Raw genomic sequence first — 17,516 nt, forward strand, 5'->3', positions numbered from 1 at the left:
ATTCTGCTGCATGAACTACTTGGGTGTAAGTGAAACAGTAAGGTTGGTAGAAAGAACAATGTAAATCTGGAGGGGAGAGTGTAGTAAAATCAAAGTGGTTTGATGTAAGGCGTTGAAGTAGGTTATTGGGTGTAATCCAGAATAATTGTATCGGACCACATATAGGATGGAGAAAGTATGTTAGGAGGGATAGACATTCAATGGATGTGTTTGGTCATTTACCCATCCATTGCCATGTTAATCTCTATGGTATTCCTACCAACTACCTGCCCCCTCCCTGCTGAATCATACCCTCTTGAGTACTCTTTGAGCTAGCTCTGTCAGACTTAATTGGCACTGTAAATGAGCTCCTGTTGTAATCAAAAATCTCTTAACATGATGTGTTTTCAGCCAGTAGATTTACAAGCAACATGGTGTCCTCACATGTGTTCCTTACACTGGAATTCTAAAACAAGCAATCGCAAAGTCAACCGTGTTGACATGTGTATAAGTATTACACAGGTATTTTCCAGACAATTACATCATATATGCGTAGGTACTCACCCCATTTTCTAGATGTTCCCACCTTATTGCCAGGTGGTACCGTTATGTCAGTGCCTGGCAAATGTCTTTACCATGTGTATTCAAAAGTCTTAATTCTTGGCTTTGCCAATGTGTGTTGGTTTCAGTTTATCTCCCTAAGTGACAGTATACATGCCCTGATGTGGGAGCCTTGTTTGCAACGCCTATGGACTCAAACTGCACCTCACTAGTGTGGTCCAATAAGAACCTACCTGAACATATCAAGTCTAGGATGGTAAGTATGGACCAACTTCAGATCATCTTCTCATACAAACTTACCTATGGGGTTCTGACCTAAACAGTATGCATATTTGTCTGTCTGGAAGCCTAGGCTGCCTGGCCAGAACTTTTTATGAAATGGGCAGATTAGTATTGCCTTATTGACATCATACTATTGGAGTAACAATTGACAATGTCTGTATGCAAACTGAATACATCATGTGTATTGTGGGCCTTGTTTGAAAAGTATGATATAACTGCTAGGTGTTTAGGCAGTGCCAGAAATTGAAGTTATTTACTGTGGGATCCCACCAGTGACAGAGGGGCAGGGGTGCAGAACTGGAGGTTTGTTCCCACTTCCCCCAATAAACATTTGGCTCTCAGAAGATTGATCATGAAACCTTGAAAATAACACAAGAAAAAAGCATTTCTTAATATGTTTCTGGCAACGTATAAACGGTGCAGAACTGTTAAACATAAAAAAAGGGTATTGAGATATTTCCTGCAGAGTGCAATCAGAGGTGGATTTAACAGTCGAACAATGGACAAATGTTCGTGGGGCACCCTTGCTGTGCCTTTCTGCCCTCAAAGTCAGTCAGGGCTGCCCAGCTCCTCCCAGTGATGCCTTATCTTTTTAACATATATCAGATGCAGATTATTTAAAATAGGAAGTGATTAGTGATAGGAAAAGGTACTTTTTTCTTTACATTATATACGCTTTTAATTAGCTATTTAGGGTTGGCTGTTGGGTGATTAGAATTGATGGGGGTAAAGAACAAGCTGTGTGAAACAATGACTTTGTTATGCATTTCATTTCACTTTGTGTCTGTATGGGATCTTTTGTAAGTTCTGATTAATTGGCATTCTGGAGTGTGTAGGCTTCCAATCAGAATGGGAACATAAAGCTACAATCAAAAAACATTTTACCACCACTTTTTCCACTCCACAGGACTTGGAAAATGATCACCTATGATTGCAACTTTATTGGTAAAAGCAAACAGATTCCAAATCGTTAATTGTGGGAGAGATTTATACTTTTCCAGACACAGACTACAAAAGTGAAGTGAAACAGCGATTTTGCCTTTGTTTTGCTATTTACTTTTCCAGTATTTTGTGGAAACGATTCAAATTGCCTGTAGGGGCCCTTTTGCAAAGAAGCTGCAAACAGTAGCAGTCCGCATTATGCAATTTAGGATTCAAAACAAAATTGACCCAATACTCTTTTCACCTTTACAAATAAAGTTAGCAAAGTATGAAAAAGAAACTAAATAAATGGAATAAGAAAAGTAGAGAAACATTGAATACAGAAACTTACAACATAAACAACATTTTTATTTTCATGGCTTATTGGTATAAAAGTATGCAATTCATGACAATAGAAAATGTTTTCCCATAAATCATCCCTATCACTTAAAGTTTCTTTTATATACCGAGTAACGGCTATGGTAAGCAGGACGTAAGTCCCATTTCAAAATCTGTACAAAAGGTGACTTGTGTGCAAAGACCCAGAATTGTAATGATTTAGGTATTTAAAACCAAACTTCAAAACATATTTGTACCAACCTTAGCTGGGAAGGTGTGTGATCAAGTACCTACATTTCAGGCTATGCTAACATTCTGACTTTACCACTTAACCAAAGTGTGTGATCCTGGCAAAATCAGTTAATCTCACTGTGTGTTTCCTGCCAAAATTAGGAGCCCCTAGAAGTGATCCAGTTTGCAATATGGTTTAATAGATGGGCAGCACAGGGGTCAGGGCCAGCCAAGGAGACATACACACATCTTTATTTGGAAAATATAAGGCCACATTTATTGATCAAAATTGTGACATTCAAAATAGCTAAGTAAATATGTCAAATAAGAAGTAATCATGGACAATTGCATATTATAAACAGTATGTACCACACAATGATGTATAGGGGGTAGCAGAGGAGGAGCGGCCCCTCCTCCTTGCCACATCCAACCGGGACTGATGCCAGGAGGCCGGAAACTCTTCAACCTCCACTGTCTCCCCCCTGATCCCACTCTCACCTGCATGCTAGCGCTCCCACACACCCTCAACTCAATTAAAAATAGCTGTAATGTAATTTGGAAGAAACTAAATATCCTATTCTCTGATTCAATATTTATAGAGGTGGAGGGGGCTGTCTTTCACAACAAAATGGCTGGACCACAATCACCTCCTACGTGGCCTCCTGGGAGTAGCCACAGCATTCAGGGAGGTATTATTAAGCGCACACTATGTTAGATGGAATAAGGACTGGCGTCCTCGTTGCTCAGGCCCTGCAGAGGAGGAGGTGGCATAATTCTTGATTCTCCGCAGCCAGGCCAAGAAGACATGGTGGGGGAAGGGTGGGATAGGTGGGAGTGATTGTAAATGGGAATGGTAGTCAGGAGGAGCTGATGGAAGTGACGGGGTGATATTGCCACACTATATTTTCTGCTTCTCCTTTGATCTGTACTGTTTTTTATATCTCAATTATAGCAGTATGTTGAAAGAAAGCCACAAAACATATTTCTTAGGGCATGACTAATTGGGATTAATCTTTCAGACTCTTGTTAAGGGCAGTGTACAGCTTTCATTTTTCATTTTTGGCAAATGTTTTCCTTATGGAGATGGGGGATCATATGGAAGATGAAGTGAGTAGCCAATGGAAGGTTAAAGTAGTGAGGGAGCTTATGGAAGGAAACAAAGGAGCAAATGGAAGAAGAGAGCAGAAGACTGTGGAAGGAGTACTGGAGAGCCTGTGAGTTTGGAAGGGATGAGCAGTTGGAAGGCGAGAGCAGATTTCCCATTTGAATGAATTGAGCGAACCTAGGCAAATCACCTCATGTCAGCAAAACCTGGTGAGGTGAACAGGCTGTTGGCTGTTTCCAGCTAGAGTCATACCTCTAAATATACAACTCCAATAGTAGAAAAAGACAATTTAAAAAACATGTAACATTTGTTGCACTCATGACAGCGATTACATGCTCCCACCATAAGCTCCACAGCCATGCCCCACCTACCCGGGGCCATCTGTCAGCTTTGCTCAATAATCTATTTGGCTTAAATCTGCCAGGGAGTGCAATCCAAACAAGCATCTTTATCAAACATTCAAGTAGTCTTGTGGGTAACAACCTGGGTTTGAATCCAGGCTTCTGCACCTTATAAAGCAGTCTAACAGACTAAAGAATTTAAGGGCAAATTGATTTTTCAGATCCAGGAAGACGTGTTTTGCCGGATCACAAATCTGAGAAAGGTTTGGCCCCCCTGGTCACAAACCTGGCCCACCCAGATTAAAATTCCTGGAGCCGGGCCTGGAGGTCGCCATGGCTGAGAATGCACAAGGCGAGGGCCAGATGAGGTACCAAACATAGGAGGAGGCAGGAGCCCCTGCTGTGCTAGAGGACACTGACCAGGGCAGGAGGAGCGAACCGTGGCCGGTGGGGAGACGTGCCAGGATGAGGAAGACCAAATGCAGTGGAGCAGCTGGCAGAGAAGCAGCGCCCCGTGCTAATCAGCAAGCACAGAAAGTGAGGAGCACCCACACAGCTGACAGAAAGCTGCGCCCATGGAGGGGAACCGATTATGTGGCTACAAATATATAAACAGCGCGCACACAGCAGGCACACAATGCCACCAGGCACCCACAGAGGCTGCCGCGGTCAAGCAATCAAGACCAAAAAGACAAGGGATTTTATGGGAGCCCTTCCACATCAACAAAGCAGTACAAGCAAGAGCACCGATACACGGTACAGCCAGCTACCAATCAAACATGACCAGTTGAGTGAGTGGACAAAGGGGGCACCACACCTAAACTGAGGTCCTCCACCACCTGGCGAAGTACAATCATTACCGAGGGATGTCGAAGCAACAAGATCCAAGACAGCAATGGAAGCCCACTGGAACAAACTTGAGAGTCAAGAGAAGCACATCACCATACACACTGGCATACCCATGGCAATTGGAGAAGTAGGGCTGTACAACAAGTGTGCCCCATACACCTTTGGTAGAAGGCTGGACTGTAGCGGCAGCACTCCTAAATTTGACTGTGACTAAGACTATCCCTCCGGAGAGCACAAAACGATGCTGTCAAGGGAATGTCACAACAAGACCATCACACTGGGGAACATAGCACCCCACACAGGATGCACACATCACAAATGCAGTGTTTCAACAGGCGCACCCCCGCCTCGAGTAACTCTCTACCCACCAAGGACACGCAACCACAACAGAATAGGGGACTGGCATGGAGACAGCATGCTTCAATGCTGGAGGCCCCTCAAGGACTGCAGAAGGGGAAGAGGTAGCACCCATTGCTCGAAAAATCAGACAAAATGCATACAGTTGACTGTGGGAAAAGTCCAGGCAAACACCTGGCTCTCCCAGTGGGAAACCAGGCACAGCATCCTCCGTAGTCAGCACAGTAGCTGCCGCTGATCACCTGGACCCCGAGCAGGAGCAAGAGACAAGAGAAGGCCCCAGTTACCAAGAAGGCCACGTGCAGCACAGGCATAGGAATCAACGAATCTGCTGACCACCCTCAGCACCGACCGTTGCCTATTTCGGCCCATTGAATTCCCAAGCGACGTCCCGCAGTATCTATAATGACTGCCTGTCCTAAATTGGCCACCCAGGTCATCTGTTTACACATTGCCTAGCAACGCAGCTCTTTGAAGAGGCAAACATCCGCTGTCAGGCAGAAGCCGGCCACTGCGAGCAAAGGCCCGTGAGAGGTAAGGCCCTGTTTGCCCCTGTACCCATCATTTCAGCAGGATCATCGAGGAGGGCAGGGGCCCTCACACTCACTTCCTGCAACATCAATGTGCTCACTGATGGAGCAGCCAAATTATCCCCTACGCTGATCGTCATCATCACTGAGAAGGTGAGCACACCTGTGTGCAACATATGGCTACACCATCCGCTGATCACCCTCAGCACTGACAGTTGCCCATATAGGCCCTTTGAAGTCCCAATCAACGCACTGCAGTACCTACGACTGCCTGTCCTAAAATGGCAGCCCAGGTCATCTGTTTACATGTTGCCAAGCAATGCGGCTCTTTGAACAGGCGAACATCTGCCGGATAGCGGAAGCCGGCTACTGCGAGCAAAGGTCACAGGGAGCCAGGAGCCCTTGGCCTCACCTCTGTACTCTATCTTCGTCAGATGCTCGACATCAGAGGCACATGCATTTTGCTTGATCTTCTACCCAGCACATAAATTGTGCTATTCCCACTCCCCCATGCCGCTCGTTGCGCCACAGCTAGGCCCCTGCCCAACCCAAGATGGCCGGCACAACGTGGCCTGAAACTGAGGCTGTCCCTCAGTTGCTAAGCAACGCCTAGCTCTTTAACCTAACCGCTCCACCGTAAGGCGCCAGCGGCCGAGGATAAAGCCCTGTTTGGCCTCCTGTTTGCTGGAATGTGCCGGCACTCGACCCTTTGGTCCCCCCATCACAGGTGATCCTCGTCCCTTGCCCCCGTATATGTATATACGGGGGCAATGCTTGCCATTCTTGAACACAGTAGTAGCAGAAGGAAATTAATGTGCTACCATACGCTGACCTTAAACAATCAAACTCTGTAGAGGCTTGTACCCTCCACCCATACCTACGGTGTATTCCCAATACAACTAATGGCCCAAAAACATTGAAACACTGCCCCTGATCTGGTATGCTAAGCTCGACTTCTGGACCCCGGCCCTGTCTCATTTTACTAGCTACCATGTACTATGTGTGACACGCTTAGGCTGCTGCTACAATATGCTTGCCATATAATGTATGAAGAAAGTTCATTTGGTATCACAATGTGTCATATGCTATTGTAATTTTGGCCACATAGGCTCTCCTATCATTGCAAACATAGTCTACCCAGATATGTTGGTAGCACACCTTAATGCTACAGTATAGTACTCATATCTCAGTAGATGTGATCTACCTCACCGCTTGTATTACTATTCCGCTATTCTAAACTCACGGCCTACACATTTTGCATACTAACGAACAGACATGACAATAATTAAATGAAACAATATCTGATTTGAGGCCGCTTTCTCTGCAAATTATTATAATAGCCTACTATATGCCAAGGTTGAAGTCAGACTACCTGTGAAATGAAATGAGCCTTTACTATGCAAAGTGATATTAGCCTACCCCTGTAAAATGTGAAATTAGCCTTTACTGTGCAAAGTGATATTAGCTGACTTTTTGTAAAGTGAAATTAGCCCTTACTGTGCAAAGTGATATTAGCCTACCCTGTGAAAAGTGAAATTAGCCTGTACTGTGAAAAGTGATATTAGCCGACCATGTGATAAGTGAAATTAGCCTTTACGGTGCAAAGTGATATTAGCCTACCCCTGTGAAAAGTGAAACTAGCCTTTCCTGTGCAAAGTGATATTAGCCTACCCTGTGAAAAGTGAAATTAATCTATACTGTGGACAGTGATATTAGCCCTTACTGTGCAAAGTGATCTTAGCCTACCCCTGTGAAAAGTGAAATTAGCCTTTACTGTGGAAAGTGATATTAGCCTACCCTGTGAATAGTGAAATTAGCATTTACTGTGATAACTGGAACTAGCCTATCCTGTGACTAATTGAGTCAATCTTACATAACTTGACCTAATAAACTCCTTGATTATGAGTGGAAACCAGAGGACCCAGTCCATCCTGCTCACACTCGGTCTCCTCGCTATAATGCCCCTCGCTACTATCTCAACATGCCCACCCAAGGACAGAAACATGAGACCCAGGTCAAGACTGCCCTGCCTCTGTGAACCAAAAATAAACAGTACACACAACCGTCCTATACATAAGGCCAAGTTAGTGAGTGACTGACTATGCGAGTACAGGTTACCAGACCTAATAACTGAACTCTGCACATGATGCTACTCCCCCTAATAATACCATGAGCCTTAATACACTAGCAATTATACACCCTCCCACTCCTAAACTTAATAGCACCGTAACTCTATCCGGATCTCTCATTAATGCTAGGTCACTGGTGGCCCATGCTGCTGAAATTGCCGACACTCTAAACAATGAGAATCTGGACCTGCTTGCCATAAATGAGACCTGGCTTCATGAGGCAGCAGGACTGACCCTTAGGTAGCGGTACCTGACAGCTATCAGATTCTTAGAGCAGACGGGCCTAACGCTAGACGCTAGGCGGCCTAGCTATCATATCTAAAACTAATCTACCTATCAGACTTGCCACATCACCATCCTACTTATAATGTGAGCTACTCACAGCTAAACTTCCCTTATCCAATAACCACACGCTAACTATCTTCTTGGTATATCAGACCCCAGGGACCACTGGGAACTTTTGAGCAGGATTTAACTAACCTCTTAGCCAATAATACAAAGACCACTCACAAACCCTGCTGCTGGGGGACTTTAATCTTGGCTTCAATGATATCGACAACAAATATGCCCAATCAATAGCAGCCCTACTAAAAGATCATGGACTCATACAAAAAGTCCTCTCCCCCACCCATATCAAAGGAAGGACTCTTGACTGGGTGGCCAATCTGAACTGTAGTATTGCCATCACTGATACAGCCCCGCAATCCTGGACTGACCACCATCCTATTACCTTTTCCAGCACATTAGATCTCCTTAGCCCTAAAACCATCGAGATGGCACCCCCATTCCCAACCAGAAGTAAAAAGGAAATCAAAGCGGAAAAACTACTCCCTTATCTCCTTCCTTCCATTAATAACTTTGACAGCAATACAGAACCCAATGTACCAGATGACACCTTTAATAATGCCATGACTAAGGCTTTGCATACTATTGCACTGGTCAAACTTTGTAAAGGCAGACATAAATCTCATCTTAATGCCTGGGTCACACCCCAACTCAAAGAACTAAGACTACAAAAAAGAAAGCCCCCATCCATCTGGTGCCACTCCCCTACTGACTATAATAAAGTCAAACTAACTGACTACTCCAAACTCTACAAAAAATAAATAATTAATACCAAAAAGAACACATTCAATCTCAAAGGCTAAGTCTGACACCAAGGAACTTTTCTCTATCCTTCATGAAATGGAATCCCCAATCCCACTGTCATGGGGGTCGTTATGACTGAAGCGGTAAGGGGTTAACGGCACCAGTAAGCAGGCTGGTGCCGTTAACCCCTTACCACCACATTACGAGGTTCCCATGCGGGACCCGCTCACAACGTCTGGTCAGACCAGATGTCCTTTGCGGGTCCTGCAAGGGGACCAGGAAGCTAATAACGGGCCTGTTATTAGGGCTATATGGGCTCAATGGGAATGGGGATGGGTATTTTGATGGGGATTTACTGGGTCCTCCAAGGTTGGAATAACCCGGTAAATCCCCATTCAAGGAACCTGGACCCGGACACGACTTTGGAGGCAGCCATGGCACTAATAGCACCATGGCTACCTCCAAACTCGTATGACCCCCAATGTCCCAAAAGACAAGCTATGGTTTTATGACATGCAACATGCTCTGTCAAATATAATTGCATCCATCCAACTCAAAATAGCTAACAAGAAGGCCTCTCTGCTCCCATCTGAGCAGCAACCCCCCAACATACTATGAATAGAACGGTTGCCAGACATTTGGTCGAAAAAAATTGGTCGACCAGACAAATGGCCGAACCAATTTGATCGAAAACCAAATGGTCGAATTTTTTTTTTTATATTTTAACCCTTTTTTTTCATTTTTTTGGGGGGGTCCCCCCCAACCCCCTTTTTTTCTCTAAACACCCCTTTTTTTACTAAACGAAAACCCGAAAAATAAATATATAAATAAAAAAAAAATTCGACCATTTGGTTTTCGACCAAATTGCGTCGACCAAATTGCAGTCGACCAGTTTTTTTTCGACCAGTTGACTGGACACCGAATAGAACTACCTTACCTTTCAAGAAAATCTCTATCCTCGAAACTGAGAAAATCATACCCTCCCTAAAACCTTCGAATTGCAAGGGAGACAGCTGCCCAGCCCAAATTATAGACTTAGCCCCCTTCATCTCTAAGCTCATTAATGTCTCCTTCAAGACCAATACAGTGCCAACAATCTTAAAAAATCTTGGCTCCTCCCTCTGCTTAAAAAAAAAAAATGTACCCCTCCATCCCCACCAACTACAGACCTATTACCACTGTCCCTTTTTTACTTAGAATTATCAACAGAATAGCTTATCTTCAAATTCAGGAATAATTGGAAGCTAATCACCTATTAAGATCATGGCAATCTGGCTTCCGCCCCCTTCATAGCACTGAAACAGCCCTCTTGGACCTTAAGACTCAAATTGACGAGCTGAAGGATAATGGGAAAACAGCTATGCTACTTCTACTGGACCTATCGGCAGCCTTCGACCTGGTGGACCTTGCAGTCTTATGCAACCACCTCAGGTCGGCTGCCCTTTTCTCAGAGGATGGCATATCTTGGGTCCAGTCCTTTTTAGCCAACCGCACAATGAGAGTCTTCTCCCCGTCTGCCTCCCCATCAAATGTCCTGCAGAGTACCACAGGGATCCTGTGTCTCGCCCACCATGTATAACATTTTTGCTAAGCCTCTGTTTGATAAGTTGGACAGACTGGGTGTCACCTACACAAATTATGCAGACGATACCCAGATCCTCATACCCCTTTCGGGCAACTTTGTTGAGGACACATCCTTAGTAAATAAGACATACCTCCTCATTCAGGCATGGATGGCATCCCACGTCCTCTGCCTGAATGACGATAAAACTGAGATACTGATCCTAGGCTCTGAAACTAACCTCAAAAAGTTAGCCCTAGGTATGCCTCCTTCAATATTGACAACGACCCCATCAAGGTGATGCCCATCGTCAAAACCTTAGGTTACTACCTTGATTCCACACTCACCCTCAAGAAACAAGTTAACTCACTTGCATCTTCAACAGCCTACACCTGCAAACTCATCCGAGCGTGCAGACCATTTCTCTCTGCAACCAGCTGCATCACCTTGGCCAATGCTCTTATAATGTCCAGATTAGATTATTGTAATGCCCTGTACTCATGTGCCAATAAACATGTCATGGATAAAATTCAAAGAATGCAAATTAAAGAGCAGCTTTGAATATCCCTTCCAGAGAGCACATTTCTAATTTCAGAAGCGATGTCCACTATTTAAAAATAAATGACAGGATCCTCCTTAACAGTCTCACTCACCTCTAAGTGCCTGAACCATTTAGCACCTCCATATCAACTGCTACTCGCCCTATGAGATCAGCCAAAGCCCACACCCTCGAGATCCCCAGATTCAAACGAACTACAGCTGGTTAATCCAGCTTCCCAGTCAAAGCAGCACAATCCTGGAATACTCTCCCATCAGAGCTCCGAATGGAACAACCTTACCCCAAATGTAGGCGTAATGTACTCAAATGGCTACAAACAAATGATTCCTAAACTTGCTTAGCCAGTACCTAGACTGTTCCCCTACCTGATACCTGCTTCACTCTACCACGTTCATTGTATTTGATATGTACATACTGTACCATTAACTGCTATTTGTATTACTTAATATGTGACCCCTAGCTCCCACCACTCTACTGTAAATAGAGGTGGCAGTAATCTTATTTCATTGTATGTATGTATATATGCACTTGAAATGTTTCTGTAAAGAAGCTCTATGTCTTATTGTCCTGTTGTGTCCAGCTACCCAAGGGTTTGTTGCACATTACCAAATAAACAAACAAACAAAGAATCTATGACTACGATGAACCCCCAAATTGTCACTACGATCAGAACACAGGGCAATACCATGACACAAGTCTCTAGTATGACTACAACCTTCCGACTACACAGCATGTGCACTGTGGAGATAGGAAACAAACCTATCTCCAAGCTTCTACAACAGCAGCACCTGAATGGCAAGGCTGTCAGCAGAAAGAACCAGGAAAACGGAAAAGAGAAACACAAGAGCAGGGCTGCTGAGCAGGTTGCCAAAGACATGGCGCATAGGCGAAGAGTTTGAAGGGACACAAAGAAGACCAGAACAACGATGCTCTGATATTGCCCCCCAAGGACTGAGTGAGAAGGAGATCAGCAACAACAAATGCCATGGGCGCCTGGGTCAAAGGAAAGGGCGCCCTTGGCTGAAAGGCTGCCAATGACGTCAGAAAGGTCAATGCAAATGAGGAAGAAGGGTGTGGAACAGGAGCGTGTGACAGAGGGCTAGGAAGATGTCAACTTCCCCAAATCAACTGAGGACTGCACCAAGGAGACACAACAGTATGTATCACAAGCACAAATGCCGTGGGGGGAAGATCTAACCCTGGGCAAATTTGCCAGGAGGTCACACAGGTCTCAGTGTGGGTGCAGAAGGGGAAAACAGCAAAAGGGAACAAGGCCAAGGAGAAGACCATGACAGCCTCCAGAACGCAACAGAAGAACGATCAACCCCTACAAAAATGACAAGCAAGCAAGGGTGGTGTGACATACGATGCAGCCAGCCCACCTTAAGGCCAGAACCACCTTATGGGAAGAGGAGGGAGGCAAGGACAAGGGGAGGAAGGGGATGAAGAAGAGGGGGAAGTAGAGCCCGGGAAACACACACAGCTGTAGAGGGAAATAAAGAAGTTTGGAGATTCCCTTGTCTCTGTGTGTTCACGGGATCGGTATGCGGGGCCTTGAGGTGTGGGATTCCAGAAAAGAGAGGCCAACCCGAATACAAAACTTGCGTTGCAGTATCCTTTTATGGAAATCAGGCTTTTGTCGTAGGCACAGACCATATTGTTTTGAGAAAAAACAATGTTAGCATCCCAGAAGGAGCCCCAATGTTCTAATAGTATTAAATACCTTAAGTACCTCCATGGAGGGTAGACTCGGCCAATATCATCACTGAGCACTCACCAGTGCCCTTGCTTCTCTTGGGCTATCCAGGGCTTGGGCCCATGAGCTGATATTGGGCAAATGTGCACCCCGTCTCGGCATTTAAAGCTACAGTAAGACATGCTCTTCTCATACAGTACCTTTGTCTTATCTTCAGGCCATTGGATGGCACTGGCGTTGACAGTGAGGGTTTCCCCTGGGGGAGCCCTGGAGTTATAGTCGCCCACCTTCATCAGCCTGAGGGAACCCTGCTTGCTGCGCTGCCAGTTAATGATGTCGTACTGGGCTAGCGGGCTCCTGTTGTCATCAATAAGCATCTCTCTTGCATCTTTAGTGTGAAATCTGCTGTTTTCAATGTAGTGGAACACCTGAGGAGAGGATAAGTAGGGATACAATTTATCACACGAGATTCCTTTGTTTGCAAAGTGACAGCATCAGCTAGTAACTAGAGTATTTCAGCTGTTGCACCATACCAGAGCACCCGGCCTGCGGACAGAAGTGTGAAAGATTAGGCAAATCCAAAGTGACAGACATTGCTTACGTGGGGATTGATGTGAGAAATTGTATAATTCCTTGACAAAGAAACACATGAATCAAAACATAGAAATGAAGAATCCACAATGAGGTTTTTTTTACAGAAAGAGATATATTTATGGGGAATCTATAGTAATGATAATGAATGCCTGAATGAAGAACAACTTTATCTAACTATACAATGATGTGCCAGTGTACATATTTCCGGTTAAAAACACGTATTTTTAAAATTCGAAAAAATAAAGCAATAATAATCCTGGTGGAATTCCTTACACCTGCCAGTATCTCTATTCTGTTTTTAAGAATTTAGGAAGACATTTGAAATTCACCATTATAAAAGTAATACGTTGTCAAAATAGGCAATGCTTCATTCCAGAGCAACCCCTTGGAACACTGTGTAAGCAATAGTATGCATTCTTGTGCTACAGTTTATAAAAAAATACATATTTTATAAATTGAAACAGGTCATTCTAGATTATAATTCATGTTAATCTGATGTAGAATCTTAATTAACAGATAACAATTTCATAAAGTGCCAATGGGGTTTATTTTGTATACCTTATTAACCAAAAAGACATCTCTTTTCCTCATTAAAATGTCTTGCTAATGGCTATAATGTGTGTGTCTTATTTCATATTCCATTGAACAGTCATTAATGTCAGGCATGGGGGCAGGAGGAAAAAGTCAAAAAGTGACAGGCTTGGATTATGTGGCAACATATCATGTAATCTTTCCATGCAACCTTTTATTGTCTCTCGGCCATGCCTGTGGGTCTGTTTCTTCTTCAGTATTCAAGGTATATGTTCAAGTCTCATTTCCCAGATCCTTCAACCGCGTGCGGTCTGACAAGCATGGTAGATAAGCTCAACTAAATTCATCCTAAAGAGAGATCATGGAAGGTTTTCATAAAGAGATCAGTGCTTAGTGACAGTTTTGTAAGAAATGTGTACACATTTTTAACTTGATGTTTATGACAAATAAGCCATCGTAAATGAACCCCCACTTGAATTCCCCACCCCGACAGAACTTTGGAGGGCTTTCACTGGCTTTCCATGCATACTACATAGATGACCCCAAATTAATATCTTTACTTATGTTCTACCAAAGCCAGACTCAGTTCCATAACATTGCCTGTTTTTAAAAAGGATGTTTTCGAACACGTTTTATTCAGCTGTTCCACAGAAATCATTGACAAGCCATTTTAACAAACCAGCAACAGCTTCCAACAGTTTTGAATTTATAACTCAATAGAAGGCTTTACATTGTTTCATTCTGCGTCAAAGTGAGAAATATATATGTACAGGCGCATTTTCATACACTGGAAGTATTTGTTATTCGGTGCAACAGTATAATCCTTCTTACCACTGGATATGCCTGGCAGCCAACTATATGGTCACTAAAAAAGTCTTGGTCTCACCCCTAGCACCTATTTTCAAATAGAGTTGCATGAGACTGTGTCCTGGAGGAAAGAATTTATCTTATCTCTTCAACCCACCTTTGAGGACAGTAGAGAGGTGTGAGGTAACCACTGTAAGGGTTAATCATCCCAGTCCAATTGGTTGAGACAACTAAGCAATTGGTATGCAAATGCTAAGCAGCGCAAGCACTGACTAGTGTGCATCTATGAAGAAGCTGTATCAGATACAAGCAGTTTTTTGCTCTGGGAATTCATTTGGGGAAAAAAAGCCTTTGTTGAGGCGTCTATTTTTCTGTAGGAACGAAACCTTCCTTTTTAATGGAATAGAAACTGAAATACAAAGCATTTTCACATTGATATTGAACATCATAATAATACAGAATATTGCAGGATGTTTTGCCTGTTAAATACTGTAGCTCAATTCATAGGGAACCAGAACTTAAAATACAATTCTTGTGAAATCTTTTCCAAATGTGCATGAACTGTCCTCACCCCAAATCGAGAAGGAAATGTGTGTTTATTTATTAATAATATAATATAGTTCACAAATCCTTAGCATTTCATTACACAAACTGTAAAATAATCAGCTATTATTTATCCATATTAAAATCAACGAGTTCATCAAATTTGGTATGGTGCTCAAATTCATCCAGTTCTTCAATTCCATCAAGTTCATCAGATTGAACAATGTTGTTAGATTCATCAAAGTCATCTAATCAATTACAATTCATCTAAACATAATTAGTAATTCAGTTACAAAACTCAAGCTCAACATCTTCTTAAATAGATATACTTCAACAAATATGACCATATTATGACATCATGTAAAAATGTCCATACTACTAGTGAGAAACACCTTATTGCCACTCATACAACAATTCCAAAACAAGTTACTTTCTAGGAACCAACACAATGTACAAACTTCTCAAAGTGTGATATTGCCTTCTCCTTCAGCACAGTGAATTAATCAGTGTTTCATATTTTCAATCATGTCCCCCAATCCAACAGGAAAGGAAATAGTTTAACCCTGTTTATTACGCATCTAATACAATGAAAAGGCAGCCGCACTTGCCTCATCCTCAGGCTATCTCGACCTCATGACAGAAGAGCAAGTACTGCTGATCCCTTTGGTTGCTCTGGATTAAAACCACCAACAGAATTAAAGGGGGTGTGAAAGATTTAAGTGGAATACCCACACTATGGTTGTATAAGATATTGCGTGTGGCTTCCCAATATGTTTTGTTCTGCTATGACTAAAGTCTTTCCTGGCAATATTGTCAGCGTTCCACACTGTTGGTTGGTGTGTGGATTGCAGTGATTAGTATAGGTGACTGAAAGCTTTGGCATTACAACTTTGCTTAGCCAAGACATTAGAGTAAATGGTAATGGATCATATGAACCATAATCCAAAAGAATTGGAAAGCCAGATATTGCAGAAACTAACTTTCAGGAATGTCTATCTACCAATAATGATTGTGCCGATTGCAAATGCTTAATATTTGCTCTGTAACTCACAACACAAAGTTAATCATATTTTCTAACTGTTTTCCAAGAATTAGTTACCGCGTACGATTAAGCATATATGAGGCCTGCATGCTGATTATCTGCGTTTTGAGTTTCTTGGCATCTTAGTAATTCTGTCTCTTAAATAATACCACAACAAATTGATAGGTTTCCTGATTAAGAATGTATGAGGCTTGAATACAGATGGATTTATGTGATTACTGCAACCACTTCACTGTGAGCCCCGAAAATGTCAACTTTTATTTAATTTCAACCATCCGATATATAAGTGGCGGAAGCCACCGCGCAAACCCCACCCACATGCATTATATGCTGTACCCACCACCCCACATATATGTGTAAAGGGGGATGAACTAAAAAAAGGATTCACTTTTTCGGGGAGGTTGCAGTGATGTGGTCTTGTCCATTGTGTCTCTTAAATAACAAAATAGCAAATTGGCTGGTTCCCTGCCAGACGTCAAAGCCCCTCAATCTAATATAATTTCTCCCACACACAATGAACACACATTTACATGAACAAAAACAGCTCATAGTGAATCTATTGATCTGATTTTGTTTTCTAGTATATTGTATAACCCAGTCAATATCAGAGCAAAGTTAGGCCCAAGGAAAACTTTGCCTTAGTCTGATTTAGGAGAATGCCTTACGAAGTGTTGCATCAATGCCTGTTGAATAGTCAGATCCTGTCCCAATCACCCTTAGGGGTACTTGGCAAATCCCAAAACATATCAAACTTTTGTCATGCTGGTAAAGCTTTTTCTACGTGCAAACCATTAACAGGTGATCGTTGTAAGGTGACTTTTCTTGTTTTATGTCTTTCTGGTGATTATATTCCTGGGCAGTGACTCTTAGGCAAACACGAGGAGACTATTTTGCATTCCAATGAACAATTTAAGAAGGCTCGTGGCTGCATATTTGATCACTACACATGTATACAAGCACTCGTTAATGCATAGTTATGTTTCCAGCAATGGAAGAGAACAGTCAGTATCCTGTTATCTTATGTGACTGAGGTCTACCAACTAATTGCAGGGACGGCTTGGCCTGACTGTTAAATAACCTTTTCATTCTATGAAGGTTTAGGGAGGACTTCAAAGTTGTTGCAGAATGTTTAGGCTAAGTGTCAGATAAACATGATAAGCAGATCTGAATAATAGGGGGATTCCTATAGGGAGAGGAGGATGTATATCCCAAAGCAAATACAATCTCTCAAAGAACTTGGAAATAGGAGATTCCTGGGAATGTTCACTGAGCTGCAAGAGGATGGTGTAGAAGATCCTGAACCAACGTGGACAGGGCTTCTTTGAAATCTACACAGCTCAAGGGAGAGAGAGAGAAAGGACAAATGAATAGGAAGTACACTTGGTATCAGAGGGTGAAGGCAGGTTTGGCTCCAGTGCCTTTCCAAACACCGCCCACCCATACATTTGATGGATAAGAAAATAACTAGCA

General features: G+C 43.0%; 1 protein-coding gene across 1 annotated transcript in view; it reads right to left on the bottom strand.

Moving 5' to 3' along the window:
* The window catches only part of LOC138467086 (vomeronasal type-2 receptor 1-like), a 64,083-nt gene that overhangs the window by 9,115 nt on the left and 37,452 nt on the right, over positions 1–17,516 (bottom strand). Inside the window, exon 6 of the mRNA XM_069607237.1 lies at positions 12,730–12,957. Coding sequence (XP_069463338.1) covers positions 12,730–12,957 — 228 coding nt within the window. The remainder of the gene's footprint in view (positions 1–12,729; positions 12,958–17,516) is intronic.

The sequence above is a fragment of the Ambystoma mexicanum genome, chromosome 1p (assembly GCF_040938575.1).
Source record: "Ambystoma mexicanum isolate Mex_15411 chromosome 1p, UKY_AmexF1_1, whole genome shotgun sequence".
NCBI classification, from domain to species: Eukaryota; Metazoa; Chordata; class Amphibia; order Caudata; family Ambystomatidae; genus Ambystoma; species Ambystoma mexicanum.